General features: G+C 38.3%; 1 protein-coding gene across 1 annotated transcript; it reads left to right on the forward strand.

The window, feature by feature from the left end:
* The first annotated feature begins 415 nt into the window (after positions 1-415).
* On the forward strand, positions 416-18,191 carry sycp2 (synaptonemal complex protein 2). Its single transcript, XM_014991441.2, has 45 exons — positions 416-439; positions 533-673; positions 760-888; positions 977-1,081; positions 1,167-1,191; positions 1,418-1,503; positions 1,605-1,699; positions 1,786-1,820; positions 1,933-2,075; positions 2,172-2,224; positions 2,445-2,490; positions 2,686-2,784; positions 2,909-2,969; positions 3,064-3,212; positions 3,433-3,489; positions 3,671-3,757; positions 3,853-3,958; positions 4,246-4,361; positions 4,933-4,987; positions 5,091-5,136; positions 5,213-5,292; positions 5,382-5,821; positions 5,918-6,045; positions 6,144-6,180; positions 6,269-6,336; positions 6,443-6,488; positions 6,681-6,724; positions 6,869-6,929; positions 7,053-7,218; positions 7,318-7,379; positions 7,476-7,640; positions 9,322-9,468; positions 9,604-9,723; positions 10,376-10,526; positions 11,199-11,491; positions 12,747-12,998; positions 13,967-14,018; positions 14,153-14,284; positions 14,648-14,802; positions 15,018-15,112; positions 15,399-15,498; positions 15,615-15,673; positions 17,070-17,148; positions 17,414-17,470; positions 17,836-18,191. Exons 1-45 carry the CDS (start codon positions 416-418, stop codon positions 17,890-17,892), a joined length of 4,704 nt encoding a protein of 1,567 aa, XP_014846927.2. The 3' UTR covers positions 17,893-18,191.
* The last annotated feature ends 77 nt before the right edge of the window (positions 18,192-18,268 follow it).

Consider the following 18,268-nt stretch of genomic DNA (forward strand, 5'->3'; position numbering starts at 1 on the left):
CTTCCCACAGTAGACAATGAGTTTATTATACATATAAGTCATAATCATACAAAGTTAGAGTGGGGGTTAAATAACATCTAATTGTAACCTCATAGTCACCATACTATAATGTTTAATGTACATTATACATATAGTACATTATACTATAATGTACTAGATGTACATTATAGTACATCTAGTACATTATATGTACTAGATGTACATATAGTACATATTCCCACGCTTGCTGGAACCCGCATGCGTTTATTTTTCTGCAGAGCAAACTGGCAGGTCGGCAGGTGTATGTGATTGACATGTGTATGTCAATCACATACACCTGTGATTGACAGGTGTATGTTTTCTCAGTTCATCCTGAGGACTGCACAGGATGAACTGAAACAGGAAAGAAACAGGAAGTGTTTCTTTGGAAGCCAGAATGGCTCCAAGCTTGAGCCCTCAGGTTGGTCTGCATCACTGTCAGTTCACTTCAAGGTTATTCCAGTATTAATTGCGAAAGTAACAGCATTCCAAAACTTGAAATGTTTCTGTGCAGTTGGAAAATATAATCAGCGCAGCGTTGAAGAGTGGAGATGTCCGGCCTCTCGATTTGTTCTTAGAGAGAAACACATTTGAAGACATGTCTATTAAATGCTCCCAACAGTTCCTCAATAAATTGGACAAACTTGTCACCAGGGTAAGATTAGGTCCAAATAGTTGTTCATCATTCTGTTAGTTTAATTTCTTTATTAAAAAACTCTGAAGAACTTTTATACTCTTTAGGGTTTGGATCAAAAAGAGACCAAATCGGCCAGTTTGGGACTTGCGAGCCTCTACAAATGTGGGAACAATTTGAAATTACCGAGTGGGGCAGGACTTTCAGGTTTAATATCTCAAGGACTAATTAAAAAGATAAGTATATGCTATTAAAACATACCCAACAATGTTTACAGAGTAAGTATTTTCAGGTTTTAAATTATTATCATTATTTTTTGAGTACATGGTTCAGTGGTTTGAGAAATGCAGGAAGCTGTGGATCCAACACGGCCCACACTGGGATGAGACCATGTTTGCGCTCTCTGAGAACTTCCTAAATGCCTTAATGGTGAGCGTGTGTTCATCAGTTAATACATTTAGTGCAACAACACGTTTAATGCCTAAAATATTTTCTCCTGTTTCCTCTGCTGCAGGTAGTTCATGAGTCATGTAAAGAGGGTATGTCTGTAAATTTCACATTTTATTTGTCTTTTGGTTGGAAAAAAATGTTGAGAAAACTAACAGTTAGAAATCCTGTTTGTTCAATTGTACAAATATGTTAATGCAGTTGGTATAGCACAATAAACTGTGACACTTGTGCGTTATTTGCATAAAATCAGATGACGGTAAGTGGTTAAAGGTGTTTCGTTTCCCTGCAAACTTTATTCCCTGACATTCCTTTCAGGAACTTCCCAAGTGACTGAGTCCTTCCTGTATCCTGTCGGTCAGTTGGCAGTAGACTCCAGAATCAACATTTTGATCCAGAAAGAGGTGGGGAAGAATTTGTGTAACTTCTTCATTTGAGAATGACGTTGAGTCTGATGCACGGAGGTCTTTGGCTGCAAATAAACGCAATCATTTTGCTCCGACAGGCAATTCGTAAATATAACATAATTCTGGATAAAATCCCGGTGGAGTTCAAGAAAAATAGGAGGATCCTAACATCACAAGACGCTTCAGATATCATGTGGGTAATTGTAGTTTTCTCGATGTGGTTCCAATTTCTAAACTTTCCACGCTTGCTGGAACCCGCCTGCGTTTATTTTTCTGCAGGAGCAAACTGGCAGGTCGGATTGTGGAGGGTGGTGGTAAGTTTGCTTTTTTAAATTTTTTTATTATTTAATTTTATTTTTATATTTTTTAAACAAACTCTGCTGCCTTTTTCGTCCAAAATAAATACAGAAACATCCTATTTTGCAGATTATGACTTGCAGTCATCCCTGATGGAGGCATTGTGCAGAATGGCCACTCCCGATCAGAGGAAGAAGCTCGCAGACCAGTGGTTTAGCATGGCCCATGTCGCCAGTGGTTTTGCCCAGATCATTGACTCCGAATTTGAAACGGTGCTAATAATTAATATGAATATTTACTTACTGGAGTGACATGCTGTTTTATTTATCTTTAAGAGACAAAAAAGATAACTATAAATGTAATTTTAGGCTTGCAGAAGGTTTCTGAACATGGTGAACGGGATGCAGGGAGACAAAAGAAGGTACGAGAGCACAATACATTGTCACATTTAATTCTATGAAATGAATTCAAACTATAATCGTTACATGTTGCTTTGCTGTGTCACACCGCAGAAACTTACATAATTAAAATTTTTGGATGATTTCTAACCACATTTTCTCTGAAACATGAAGAATATTTGTTTTTTGAGTTTGGAAAGTTTGTATTTTTAACTGAACAGCAGTGTCCTTTCTGTGCCGCAGAGTGTACTCTTACCCCTGTTTGAGAGTGTATCTGGGCAAGTATGAGGTGAGTGTCAAAAAGGTTTTTAATCAGAGCTTAATATGTATTGGTACTCTAAAACATGATTCTGGCACGAAAGTAAATGTACTCTGGTAGTGAATGATTATCTTGTCATTAGGTTTTGTGCACATAGAGTTAAAAGTGGTAATTTACTAGTCTATGTAAGTAGTTATTGCAAAAAGATTCTGCTTATCTTGTTAGCTGTTGATGCCATCCGACGAGAAACTCGAGGAATTCTGGATTGACTTCAACCTCGGCAGCAGCAGCATCTCCTTTTACTTCTCTTTACCTGATGAAGAGGTACTGGCACACCAAAGTTGTTCTGTGGGAATCAAAGTCAACCGAACAGAACTTGTTCATTATGGTTTATCGAAGGTTAGCCTCGATTAGAGCCTAACAAGGCCAAATTTTCTGTTTTATCCAGGATGGCCACTGGGAAACAGTTTGCATCAATGAGAATGAAGTCCTCAGCTACACGGTGACAGGTTACCACGGCCCTGAAATAACTCTGTATCTTTGGTCTTTACTGCAGGCGAGATAAATGAACGATATACAATAAAAACTGCTCTTTATCTCTAGAGGTGGCCAAGAGGAAAGTCTTGCTACTCAAGCTATCAGAGGTCGTCGTTGTTGATTCAGTGGAAGGATCCAGTCTCATCATCCATTTCAGCTCCTCTCTGGACATCCTGCAGGCCGCTCGCAGTGTTTTTGGAGATGACAAAAACAAAGTTAGTGACCGATTTGTTGTAAAATATATAAATACCGCAACATTTGCTGTGGTATATAAAAGGGTTTGATCAAACATTAAGGTGGGGAAACCTGACAATCCACAAAAAAATTAATTAATTAATTAAATGTTAGTATATAGTGTCAATTAGAATCTGAGAAAAGGAAACATTTTGGTCATAATAAATTATTGTCTGGCATTAATCTCTCTTATTCTGTCAGGGCACCCATGTAGTGAAAACAGAAGCTAAACACACAGTAGAAGGGATCAGCACCCAGGTAAGCAAAACCCTGACAACAGGCTTTATTTATAGCCATATGTTCAATATGATATTTACACATGAAATGCAGTGTGCTGTTCCTTTGTTGACAAGTTTATTCCTCAGAGCGTCTTCAAGCTGTGTTAGCAAAACCAAAAATTTGTGTATTGATGTTGCTGCACGTGTGTCTGTTCACACAGGTTGTTCCAGAGAGCCAGGTGTCTCTGAGTGAAAATGAGAAAAACACTGCCCCCTTCCTGTTGTCCACCACAACTGCACCTGCACAGGCAACACATTTGGATTTTACATAAAAATGCTGTAGTCGGTTGTTTAACATTAACATAATGCGAATATATCAAGTTGTCTTTTGTCTTGCATCTAGATGGTGACCCCTGCCAGACAGCGGATATCAGAGTCCACCATCTACATCAGCAGCAGTGAGAGAGGAAGTGTAAATGTCGGCTGTTTTCTTCCTGCTAAGTCATCAAGTGAGTAACGCCTGAAAGTGCAACATCACGAGTAGCGTAAGGAATAAGTAAATACCAGCTTGAATGTGTTAGTGGTTGTGTTAGATTGTTTTTGCTCAAGTTCCAAGTTGGCATATGGTTGATACTTTGCTTTGCAGCACACACCTGTTCTTTGACCAATTCTGAGTTCATTTATTTTCTCTTAAGGAATAATTTTTACAGCAACCTGTCTGTCAGGATTAAGGCACAAAGCATGACTCAACCTTTACCTGATACCATTTGCTTTTCTTTTTATGTGTACATTACAGCCAATAACAAAGGCAGCACCTCTTTGCTGAAGTTCTCTGTTTGCAGCACAGCTGTTATGACCAACAGCCACAACACAACACCATGCAGCACAGAAGTGTTTGGCAACAAGGAACAGGTTTGTCACAAAAGAAAACTTAAATGATGCACTACTTGGTCTGTCTTATAAAATACATCAACATTTCTGGTTTAAGGCATACAATTGTTTTTGTAAAGCCCTTTATGTTGAGCACACAGTTAAAACAGATAATCGACCTTAAACAAGACCATTTATTGGTCTATCAATTTACCTTTTTTTTTATTATTTTTGTTACATAAAGTAAAATATACCAGAACTTTTATGATAAATTGGATTGAAAGTTTAAAATGTTTTAATCATATTTTAGGCTAACTCCCATCTCATTTCTTACAGTTTCTAAAGGGTAGAGCAACAGAATCCGAAAAAAAGTTCCATTCTTTTTATTCTGAAATAATAGAAATAATATTTGTCACTAATTCTATAGTAAAATTAATGTTGGTAGATTGTAAAACGACTTCTACAAAAACTCAACAGAATTAATTGTTCATTTACAAAAAGTCTTGAAAATTATTACTTTTTGTTTCACTGATGGTATCATGGTTGGCTGAAAGTTGCATGTTAATAGCTGCATGTCATTCAGTTTTATGCGTTGTTTCTGTGTTCCTTACAGAAGATCCCTGTGGCAGCAGCAGAAGATTCCTTTCTATTCGAAGAAAAGTCTCAGGGTATTACTACAGTGACTTTGATCTGAACTTGTCACCAAAAATACAAACATGGGTTTGTAATTCTTTAACCTATAAAAGTTCTCCATCACCTTTTTACCTCCAGAATCCAATTTTGTACCCGACACACAACCCAGAGCGGCATGTAACACGTAAGTCGAGGGATAAACTTCTAATCAAAGACAGTTTTTCTATAAAGAGAAGTCGTTTTGTTTGTTCAACCTACAGTGGCTCTAACTGGAGCAAATTATCCGACTCTGAAATGCTAAGGATGCCAACTCAGAAAGTCCCCTCATTATCAAGACTTGGTAAACAAAGTTGATAACCGATATCAACATAGCATATATGTATGTATGCATGTGTGTGTTAATCTGTGCTGTTATCTTTCTCTGTTTAGAGCCTAATTCAAGTTTGCTGGAACCGCAGCAACGCTGCCCTTCCTCAGGCCAGAAATTGTCTGTTTCCGGGTCAAGTCTTGTTCTCCACAAGCAGTTCCACAGTGAGTTGACCGAGCGCCTGCAGAAGCTCCTCAATGACAGGAGCAAAGATCCTCCGCCTCAGGAATCAGCTGATCACTTCAGGAAAGCGTCCAATACCAAACGGGGCTCCAGAGAAACAGACTCAGAAAACACGCGTGCTTCTGTGACTGTTCCCAAAACGCAAAGGGCTCAGAGAAGCAAACAATCTAAAGAAAAGGGGAAAGAAAAGACGGCACTGGAGGCAGATGCTGGTGCTGCGAAAGCTTCAGAGAAGACCATCACAAATAAGACTGTCCAGAACCAAAAACAATCTCAGGTCAAAGATGACATCAAGATGGCGATTTCGAGGAGAGACAAAGTATGAATTCTGTGTATTCAATCCATTTAACCAGCAGTTTAAAGTTATTAATTGTTTCAGTAATCAGTTTTAATCTCGTTCTCACGTACAACTCAGAGAGACTCAGAGGTCACAGCTAGCATGATGAAGCTCATCTCCAGCCGTTACGAGACTAAAACCCAACCCACAAGAAAAGGCAGTGCAGAGAAAATGACTCATAACTGGATTCCCCCTCTCATAAACAGGTATGCACATTTAGGGATTTTCTTCATATCAATAAACATACTTCAGTTAGAGCAGAAAAACACCATGTACTGCCTGGTTTTGTTTTTTGTCGTCGTAGATCAATCTTTAACATGGTCAAGATGCCGACGTGTAAAGTAAGTCTTTGCTTAGCTGATATCTTGACTTTACCTGAAAAATTACTGTGGCACCTGCTTGTTTAACTGAAGATATGTTATGCTACAGATGGAAACACTCCAAAAAGTAAACGTTAGGAAATCCTTAAACTCAACCACAGCCTCTGTCAGAAACAGGTAATGCAAACATTTGAGTTGAAATTGGGAAAATTGGGGAGGAAATGATAAATTCTAGGGTTGTAATTTATTTGAAGTTGTATTTAATCTCCCTTTTGTTTCGTAGGAAAGATACCTTTGAATTCAGTGCTGATTCTCCTCTCTCCATTGGGGTAACAGATCCTTTTCTTCCTTACTTTCTTCTTTAATCTCCTACTTGGTTGTTTTGCACATGAAAAATGTGTAGGAACCTTGACCTGTAATTCAGTGGCCAACATTTTTCAAGAGGGGGCGCCACTGTTCTGATTTAATGTGTTTAACTACTGTGGATATTTAAGTTTTATAAATGTTTTCTTGCCCATTAGAAAGAGAACCAACCCTTTACCAAATCACTTGTCACATCAACCAGGTGAACCACAATAACATTATACAATGACAAAATGAAGAAAAAAATTATCTAATCCTCAGAGGTTTCACTCCATAACTATTCAAATGTGGAACTTCTGAGATTTTCTTTTTCTGGTTGTTTCATTTTATTTTTGTTGTTTGACAGTGGCATCCACAACTCCTCTTCATTTCTCATCACATCTAAGAAAGAGCAACCTCTGGCAAAAGTACGCTTGAGTTATAGTGGTCCAAAATAATTGATGTTTCTCAGTTTGGAGCAGCATGGCTGCATATTGGCTCGTCTGACAACATACATCTGCATTTGTCACCTGCTGACATGTATGTTGCAGAACAAGCTGCATGTGAAAAAGCATCTGTTCAGTGACACAGACACGGACAACGCCCCGACAGATGTCAGCTGGCTGAGAGAGTCAGCCAGGAAGCCCAAACCCCAAGTCATCAAGTACTCCAGACAGCCACAGATCAAACCCAAAAAAGTCCCTCTGCAGTCTCCAGGTCCATAGCCTTTAATTTACTGCAGAAAAGCTCAATAAAAGAATGCATCATTGATCCTATACATAAAGCTTATTATATCATTTGGTATTTACTTAACAGACATACCCCCAGATTTACAATCATCTTCAAAAGTTGGGAAGGACAAAAGCAAACTTACTCAGGTAAGACGTTGCAGCTACTGCTCCACAAACTGCTGCTGCTGTACCCCACGTTACCACTGTGTGTCACTGTCGTATAACAAGAACCTGTGTTCATAGGAGGCCTTGGATCAGCCAAAGGCAGCGCAGCAAGCAGCAGTCAGCAGAAAACCACAAGATGCTTCAAAGAGGCCCAGGAGAGTGGCAGCCTCCTCTAAGAAGAACTACAAGGAACCAGATACAGATGACAGCCAGTCGGAAACAGAGACGCCTCAGTCACCCAAGGCAAAAGAGCTTTTTCTATGCCTCGTGTTTTGTGTTTAAGCAACTCATCTGAGCAAGTAGTGCAAGCTCATCTGTGCCACATTCACAGAGCTGTCTGTTGAAAGCATACACACAGTCTTGACTTTGAGCTTTATAAAGTTTTATATGACATTTTTATTAACATTTTTGTTATACTGTGAAAATAAATTATTTTAAACTTTCTAAGTAAATAAACTACTCATAAAAGATAGGGATATTCAGCTTTCAGGTGAAATTTTATTACGAACCTATTCACTACAACCCCTACAGGTGAACTTAATGTGACCTTATCGAAATTTCTAAATGCACAACTTTCTGTTCTTTAACATCTTGTGTATTGACACATTTCATAACAAGTGTTTGGTCCATGAATCAACCAGTAAATTTACAGATCCAGTCAAAGTTTGTATTTGAACAGTCCTCCTCATCAGGCTGTTCGCATTTTGACATCATGAAACCAAGACGACACCTAACAACTAATTAGCAGTACCTCACCGTCTCCAGGCTTCAAACCGCATATCTTCAGATGGAAGCGGCCACTGAGCTTTTAGTGTCACAGAGTGTGGTCAGCAGGTTGCAACAGAGAGACTGGAGCGGTCACAGAAAGCCGTAAAAGTGGATGTCCTTTGGGCACACATCACACTGATGACTGCTTCATTGTGGAACTGTGTGATAAATCCTAGGAATGCTTAAGGAAGTGTCATTTTAGACCATTCAAAACTTGACATCCGCATGGTCTGCGTGCTAGATGACCCAGAAGGGCACCTAAACACACCTCCAGGTCAAATCGTCTTGCATTGAGCAGGGAGCATGTACACTGACTGGTCAAGGGACCATTAGGCCTCAGTGCTGTTCTCTGATCAAAGTCGATTCACGCTTAGCAAAAATTAGATAATAACGATGCTGGAGGCGACAAGAGAACGCTATGCATCAGCCACTGTTGTCACTAAACGAGCTTTTGGAGGTGTTACAGTGTGGGTATGTGTGTATAGTCAATACAGAACTACTGTACACTTAGTGACAAACCCATATACTGCGAATTACATCCATTCATTGTAACTCAGCATGAAGAACACAGGCCTAATTTCACTTTCATGGACAACAGTTCTCCAGCGCATCGAGGTTGTGTTATTAGCGATCGGCTGCTGGAGACTGGGGGATAACCTCGAATGGAGTGGTCTGCACTTTCTCCAGACATAAATCCCATTGAAAACCTATTGGATCACCTAAAACTTTGTGAAGATTCATGTCCCTCTGTACCCAAAACCTCAATAACCTAAGGACCACCACACAAGAATTACCTCAGCAAACAATAAGTCAACTAGTGAACAGAATGAGACGTCGTTATAAAGGTGTTGTTGATGCTCAAAGGCACATGAGACGTTATTTAGGGATTGATGTTTTTGTTGCATACACAACTCCTTTGTTGGCTTTTTTTCTGTGACATGAAGAAATGACCATTGCATTGTTCTACTTAAAAGCCTAGTTTCATTATATATCATTATAGGGTGAACTTTTTGCACTTACCATAAATTTCACCCAAAATCCCTTTCTTTTTGTGAGTGTTTTACTAGTACGTGTCAACCCCAGTATTTTAGTGAGTGGTAAATCTCAACTTGGGTTTTTTCAGATTTGACAAAGTGCTGTTTTTCCTTTAAAACAGCACTCCTCTGCCGATAATTTGAAGAATTTAGAAAAGACGAAAGAGGTTGCGCCAACAAAGAAGAAAAGGACTGCGAGCAAACAACCAATCAAAATGAAACCACCCACAGAGTTTGTGTTGGATGTGTATCCTTTTTCCAAAGAAGAGGTACATACATTTTGTTTAATTTCACCCACATTAACTGATGATTGTGCATAAATATTCATAGTTAGACATCACAGAAAGAGCTGAATAATAATACATTTTGGTGTGTCTGACTGTTTTATTTGTTCTGTCGAGCAGCAGTGGAACAAGGAGGAGAACTGTGCAGATGATCCACCGATAAAGAAGAGTAAAAAAGACCTCTCTGACCACCAGGCAGACAAATACAGGGAGGCCGATCTCACAAAAACAGACCTTAAGGTGAGAGTTCAGTCATAAAAATGAAGATTGTGAAATAGGATTTATGAATGAAGCCTATTAGTTGATACTAGTTTACTCTAATGACTCAGTAATCCTGATAGTAAAATTCCCCAAATAAACAACCCTCTAATAAAGTACTATATTAAACAATGATAATGGCTAATTCATGAGAAATAATTTAATCTTTTATTTTACATTTTTGTGCAAGAAAAAAAGAAATAGAGGCCACAGTGGAACTGGAAAGCATAACACTTCACATTTCCCTCATTTGTAATGTTACAGCCTTTAACTCTACACACAACATCACATAAAGACAACATGAAAAGATTTTAGAGATTTTTGAAAGTATATCAAAAGTAAGATATCATATGTTCATAAGTATTCACAATCTTTACTCAGTACTTTGTTGATGCACCTTTGGAACCAATTACTGTCTTATCTGGTATTTAGCAAGAAAAAAAAGATAAAGCTGAAAGAAAACAAAAAACGTTTAGTTTGATTTGATCTGAGAAAAAAAAGGTTCAAAGTCTTTTTTTTTTTTCATAATATGTGTTAACAGCTGTTTTCAACCATTTACTTTTTTATGTATAAATAGTTTGGTATTTCATGCTTACAGCTGTCCAGAATGAATAAAAAGATTATTTCCCAACAGGTTAAAGCGGGGAACATTCTCCAGGAAACTTTGATGTTGAATAAGAAAAATGTCATCCCAGGTCGAGAACAAACGAGTTCTTTGAAGGATTCCTTGGCCGCCTGCCAGACCTCTTTCTGTCCGTCTCCTCCTTTCATTGAAAAGATGAGATGTAAGTTGGAGAGGAAAGCTCCTTACCAACTTCAGAGAGAGACAACAGTCTTTTGACTTCTTTGACATCAGTCGAATCTTTCATGGTTAATCAAATGGTTTCGTTACATCACATAGGCCACTGTTATATATATTTTTCTGGCCCTTTGGCAGTTCTTGAAGTGGAAAATGATTCAGATCATTCAAATTGGCTAATTTGGGTTCATCTGGGGAATTGTAAGGTTTTCCTCATTTTTACAGCATGACTAAATTAAGTGGAAAGTTTGTAATTCTAACAGATATAGCTACTTGTGAATGTGATCCATCTCAGTCTTTAAATCTGTAAATAACATGGAATGTTAATGTTTGCAATTAGGTAATGACGATGTGTTTCAGAAGTGGGGTCAGAGTATTTGACGAGAATAGTTGCACATAACATGTTTTTTTTTTGTTTTTTTTTTTACAAACAGCACTTTTGCACCTTATGGTATTTATCTTAACATTTTGTCATTGTGTATGTTCAGTTGAGTCTCAGTTTCCATGTGGTGCTTCTTCGCTCCAAACGATGTTATGCTTTCCAAACCCTTAACCGTAAAACAGTGTGGAGAAAGGGTGTATATGTTGACCTTCTGTGCTCCGACCAATATCTGAAGCCAGCTGTTAGAACATCTGTGTTTGCTTTGGACCCTCACAGCCGCTGGGAGGTCAGCTCCAACCTTGGGTTTGACCTGCTCCACTGTCCTCAGCCCACGGGGATCCCCACTCCCTACCTCCAGAGATCTATCCTGCCAGGGCACCCCCTCTCCAATCCAGCTGCTACCCAAAGTTCGCTCCACAGTCAACAGCAAAGGCCAGCGTAAGCTGTCTTCTTTCTATAACAGAGAACAAAACCAGGACTCTTCGAAGACTCCGTCCGTCCCGTCTGCCTGTTCACTGGCAGGTCAGACCCCCGCACCCAGTCCCCCCACTGGACTCACTGCTGCAGAGGTTGGTCAACCTCCTAACTCTGAAAACGTATGTCACGCTCAAATATTCTGCATCAAAAGTTAAACAGTTGTTGACTGTGTTCTCTCTCCACTTTGATAATACTGCTCATGGTTGGACTGAGCCATTTTGTTAGCTCCAGAAACAACCCAATTTACTCTTAATCAAATATTTGCATAACCTGGAAGCTCAGGCCTGATAACATACTCACAAATTGATACAGATGGTTGTCGAATTCTCAGAGAAAGCAAAACGATTATCAGTGCATCTGTGAGAGAAGGTAGTTGAACTTTAGGATATTGAGCAATATCTAATAGATGGGGAATGCCAGCCATCTGTCTTCGAATTCTACTTAAGAAACTAACAAATTCTGTTGAAATCAACCAACAGCTGGGTAGACCAACAATAACAACAACAAAAAAACATGGTGGAAAGGAAATTGTTCACGAAGAAAAAACCTGCAAATAACCTATACTAACATGTAAGACTCTGTGAAAAGAAGAAACGTTGCTGTTTTTAGATTCTTAATAAGAAGTTATAAATTCAGCAATTTACTGATATAAATCACATTTTTTTCAGTAATATTCTATATCATTGAGTTTTACCCTCCAGGTAAAACTTTCACCTGTGATGTTTTATTCCAGTTGTCAAATGCTTCTTGCAACACTTCATCTTGGCAATTATTCAGCATCTCCCCTCTCAGTCTGAAATGTAGCATCTTCATGTGATTCACATACCGTTACCTCACGTGTAAACCACCGGCGTTAGTTGACAGCTGTGAATCACTGGAAAAATGTATCAGCTCTAAGCTGTTAAATAACTGAAGGCCGTCCAATAGGTGAGCTGGAATTCCCAGAGGTTGAACTCAAACAAACCGTGACACTTTAGGTAGAAACACAAAGATTCTCTTTTAAGACTCATTATTGTAACAGTTATACACACATCATAAAGTAACATGAGACCATTTAGCTAAAATTGAAACTAGACCATTCAGAGGGAACGAGTCGTTTGACGAGTTAAAAAGAAAATTGTGTAGTGAGTATCTAGGATATTATGAACAGTGAAGTAGCACGATTGAAATATTCTTTCGAACTCCAGGCTGATAATATTACTGTTGCACTTCATCTGCTTCCTACTGCCCTCATCATTCCTTGTTTATAATCCACAGCAGACATTTGTAATTACAAAATGAGCTGCAATATCGCCTCACATCGACGATTTGTCATAATGTTCTCTGGCCTTAATTGTTTCTTTCCAGATTCTTCCAGTCCAGCAACATCTGTCCCCAGTGCCTCCGTCCCTTTTGTCTCCATCCACACAGCCACTCTTGACATCAACTCTTCTGGAGCTAGACAAGCCACCAGTACCGTCTGCCCACCAGTCACCGCTCCCTGGAGTCGCCTTACCCAGTGGTTGTAACCTTGACCTCAGTAAAGTGTCCTCAGTTTCCCTGGACTCCCTAAGCCAGTCATCGCCAAAGTCGTCAGTTCTCAGCAGAAACACGAAGGAGGTTTTTATCTCTTTTCCTGAGGATTTTTTTTAGGAGTGCACCAATTGTAGTCTTTTTTGGCCGATCCCCCATTGCCAATTTTGATTTTGACCGATTTGTTTTGTCTGACATATTGCTAAATATAGTAATATGTCAGACATATATAGTCAGACATATATAGTCTGACTATACAGTGGGGTGACTATTGTTAATTGCAAATGTGCAGAAATGACCTAGTGGACCGGGCTAATCAAACCTCTCTAATGGGTTAGAGGAGAGGACAGTGGTTGATTTTTCGACTTTTGCTGAGGTAGATAAGATTGGGGGATAAGATCAGATTTTTTTATTTATCTTTGCAGGGTTTCCCTCAGAAAACTTGCTAAACCTGGTGCTCAGGGTGCTACGGCAGTCATCCAGTCACCCCCTGTTTTTGAGTTAAAAATATTTAAAGTTGACAAGAAATTTTAAAATATCATTTGAAAGTTATGCATTTTTGGAAGACGGGAAGATTAAAAAAGGGAGTCTTAAAAAAAACAACTAATAAATTAACAATGCTAAGTCTGGTGGGGGCACAAGTAAAGCCTGGTGGCCTGCCAGGCTTATAACACACTGAGGGAAACCCTGACCTTTGTTTTATTATATTTGCCTGCGTCTAGAAAATGTATGAAATTTGATTTAAGAGTTTTCCAGATCTGGTGCTTATTAATATAGCATTTGTATTTTCATTTTTTCTTCCTCTATCCCATTGTCTTAAAATAAAAAAACATATATTTACTCTTTATAGTTTGTAAAACATTGAGAACTTTTAATGTTTAGACTATTTGTAAAAGTGTAGAATTTTGTCATTAACTGAGTAGGAAACCCTATCTTGGATGTTTGTAGATTACTGAGTGGATTGGACAATTTAAAAAGTGGAAATGGATTATTGTGTTATTGAATATATATGACCATAAAATAAGTGCCCAATGCATCACTGTTGATTCTGATAGAAAACACCGGTCACTGACAAGAACCTTGAGCTGACACAGCATTTCGTCTCAGGTAAAACGTTCTTATTTTTCAGTTTGTTAAGTTGCTAACAGCATAATGTGTGCACCACAAATAAATTGTTGCTATGTATTAGTGCAGAAAAAGAGAAAAACAATGGCTGCTTGATGCGTGGACGTGTCTTTTAGGACCAGCTCGCAAACGCTGCATTTCATCATCCAGTAATTCAGAGGAAGATGAGAAAGAAGAGGAGAAGAAGAAAAGCAAGATTAGAGGCCAGCGTTCTCCTCGAATGAAGCCAAGAAAACTCTTCAAGTCTTGTAAGCCATATTTATCATTCTCACCCCCAAAAATAAATAGCTCTTTTGCTAAAATACATTAAAAAAAAAAGAAAGCCAGAACACCGCTGGCAGTAATTGCGCATAAAAAGGCGTGTGATCAGGTGAAACCACGAGGCCTGTCATTCTCTTAAACACTTGAACTCTACAGTACATGATGAAATAATGTTTTCACCACGATTTTACCCAACATTTTATTTTGGGGTGTAGGCAACTTTCTAAAAAGAAAATATATGATTTTGCAGTGAGAATTATGCAGAGAGTGAGACGTGTTCAGCAGGTTTGTGTTGGAACAACAAAAGCGATTCAAACTAGAAGTGATGTCTGGATGTGTTCTGCTCACAGTTGCCGAAGTGTCTGCGGTGGATGAGATGAGCCACATAAGCTGCAGTCAGTGGGAGACTGAAGACATGGAAGAGGATTCAGAGCTACCAGGAAGAACTCTGAACCCAAATAACCTCTGTCAGCAGCTGAGCTCTGAGCTGAAAAACAAGTTCCAGGTTTACTTGCACACATTCATACACACGCACACACACAACAAAATAAGAAAATATCCTGTACTGTGTTTTATGCCCAGACCCTTTCTGAAGCCATGAATATTCTTATAAGTCTTCAATTAACTGAGTTTATTTTAGAAAGCAGTGACTCCCTTTAAGAATGGACTCCTCTCCGACTTGTCTTGATCAACTGTATGTCGTGTGATAAATGTTTTCAGGACCGTTGCAAGATTATGGAAATCTACAACAAACAATCTTCCAAAACTTTCCAGCAACACATCTCCTCTATTGGTATCCAGCTTAACAAAAAAAGGTCTGTCCTGGGGGATTTTATGGTTTTCTAATGTATTTCTAACCTTTTTGTTAAATGCACAAACTGACTTGAAAATGATTTGACCTTCAGTACTATTTAATAAAGAAAAACAGATGGTTGTCTGGCTTTTGTTTTATCAGAGCTCTAATTTTCCAGTTATTGAATATCCGCATGCTGCTATAGGCTCCAAATCCTCAACGTTCCTACTTTGTGGGATAAAACTGCATGCTTTTCTTCTTAGATGTATTTTTTATTTGTTTTATTGTTTGTTTTCTGCTCTGCACAGAGCTCAGAGAGTTGGACAAATTCAAAAGGTCCTTTTGGAGGAGATCAAGAAGATGGAGCTGGACAACAACATGCTGCAAAACATGGAGAAAGACATCACCGTTGGTCACTTAAGCTTGTTTTCACCTCAACCTTGATCATAAAACTAACGTAACAACTTTAACATTGCTCATTTTAAACAGATGACAGCCATCATTTGGACCCTTCTTTCTTGCAGATATTCTGGAAAAAACAGATGATGACTTTCCATGGTTACCAGAAGCAGGAAACCAAGAGGTGAATTAAAGACTTACGTGTTTCTCTGTAGAGGCTGAAAGAGTCATATTGTACTTCAGCTACACTCTTCTGATCATTGATTGTTTTTTTTGTTGTTGTTGTTGTTGTCTTTTTTCCTCAAGCTTGGACTAAAATACCCTGTAAAACGTTGAACAACACACTTGTTTATTCAGTAGAACAAGGATTAAAGGGGTTGACTGGAAAGTCATTTCCCCCCTCTGGGCTATCATCAGAAACTTAATATGTCTCCCTGCAGCACAAGCTATTTTTGAAGAGATGTTTCCACTGCTATAACTAATAGGGGTTTTACAGATGATTTGCCTGTGTTTAGCGCCTGACTGTTATCCAGCCGGCACCCAGATTTATCACCATGGCTTATAAGCCTTAAGCTTCCCAGGCTGTAACCAGCACACTCTGTTATCCAAGAAATGTCCTTTTTGTGCCCTAATTTGTCGATTAACACTTGATTCTGAAGTTTTTGTTATGATGTGTGGCAACGTGTCCTTATGCACATCACTGTGCTTTCTGCTACAATGTCACTGTTCTCCCAATGTTTACATCATAGGCTTTAAAAACACTGCTAGCATACCAGCTGATAGCAGTCATATGCATTTAATATTAAAAAACAATTTGCTATAATATATGAGAGAAAGGTGTTTGTCTCTATTATATAATCATGATTGGTCTGGCTTTTTTTCTGATAGATACCTATGTCCAGTTTTTTTTTTTTTATCTCTCCTGCCAATTCGATTTTGAGCAAAAAGGACTTTTATTCTGAGGAATTTAACATTTAAAAAAAATACAGCAAAGAAATTAAGAAATTAAAAGATTGTGTCAAGACAGACACTTCTTACCTTGATTGATTTTTTAAAATAATCTATTGACCAAAAGGTTGGGAGTTTGTAGTTTTGACACGGTTAGTGAATAGACAGGAAAATGAATTTTTATTATTTTTCCCCTACCCTCACCAATTATTTATGGATCTCTGTGATCAATAATTATTTCAAATGTGTATTTTCCTTGGACACATAAAATTAGACACCACCTGGAAACAGATTGCATTTGACCATGTTATCATTATTGAATTGCACTCAAGTTTTTAATGATTTAAACTAGTTATCCATCTTGATGCCGTGTTGTGTGAGATTGTTAGCTTGTGTGTTAATTGTCATCAAATCCTGATAAACAAAACATGTGGTGACCTTATTATTATGCCCATTTAAATAAGTTACTCAATTTAAAAAGTATTCACTTCTATACATAATTTTGAATTTGAAGTCATTCTGTCAACTGACCCATAATTTTTGCCATTAAAAATGTGTTATTTGCATTTTTTTTTTTAAATCTTCACAAACAGTCTTTTCCATTCTTTTTTTTGTATGCATTTTCTTTCCAGAACTGATACACTGAAGAAAACCTTACAAAATATCACTGGTCACAACTGGGATTATGAAGACGGGGTGTTCAAATCAGAGGTATGACTTTCACATACATATAAATTGTATGATTTATTGTGTTTCTTCTCTGGTAATAATTGTGCAAGTCCCAAGAGGAGAAACTTTAGTTATAAATCAAAGTAGACCACTTCAGCCTCTTCCTGTCAAGGACTGTAATCTCTGTTTAACCATCAGTTTTAGTACCAGAAATTTTTACTCTTTTCTCTTCATGTCATAAATTCACTCACAGACCAAATTGTGTCTCATATCCATAAAATCTTTTTATACTGGCTGCTGCTTTCAGATGTGCCTGATAAAAAAAGACATGAAGTCGATTCAGGACAGGCTTCTCAGTGAAATGGTGAGTTGACACCAACACAGGTGACGCCTCAGCCTAAAAATCTGGCTTTCAATGTTTTACTTTTCGCTCTGCCTCTGAGAACATGTTCATTCAGTTAAATGGAAAAACTCCACACACCTGCGTTAAACACCAGGTTTTTGTCACGGAGCAGGACGGATAATTCCAGACCGTTTTTTTTTTGTTTTTTTTCTCCGCACCTTTAGTGTGACATTTATTCTGTCCAAATCAAATGAAAAACAAAAATGTTAGAAAGGATGTGTGGACTCTGAATATCCACTTTAACATCCAGTGTTGTACACAGTATCATCTGAGATGATTTATCATGTTCTCAATGATCTTTTCCGACGCTTGTGCGCTGCTCATAGCACGAGGGAGAGATCCAGAGTGTGAAGAGAGGACTACATGCTTTGTTTTTCCCCTGATGGATCCAGGTTTGGAGGTGACCAAAGGTTACCCTACACTGTGAGCCGATGCGATTGTCAACATGTGATGTTGTTTCTACTGTGCTCATATGCAATGTTTTTACTTCAGATCCTTTTGTTTTGTGTGGATGCATCCAGTTGTTTGAGAGCTGGACTTGTTCCTAATATGCATTGTGTTTCGTTAGAGATGTTTCTAAATTTCAGAAGAATGTTCTTTACTATCCAGTGAGAGCTAAAGAAAGTCCCCTTGGTGTTGGTGCAAACATGGCATTAGCCTCTGCATGGCTTTGATATTTTTAAAACACTGTATTTATGCTTTAGTGAAAGATGTTTAAGTAATAAAAAACATAATCCTAAATGTATTTAATTGTTTTTA

This window comes from Poecilia mexicana, unplaced genomic scaffold (genome assembly GCF_051168715.1).
Source record: "Poecilia mexicana isolate PSO_F unplaced genomic scaffold, ASM5116871v1 scaffold_7, whole genome shotgun sequence".
Classification (NCBI taxonomy): domain Eukaryota; kingdom Metazoa; phylum Chordata; class Actinopteri; order Cyprinodontiformes; family Poeciliidae; genus Poecilia; species Poecilia mexicana.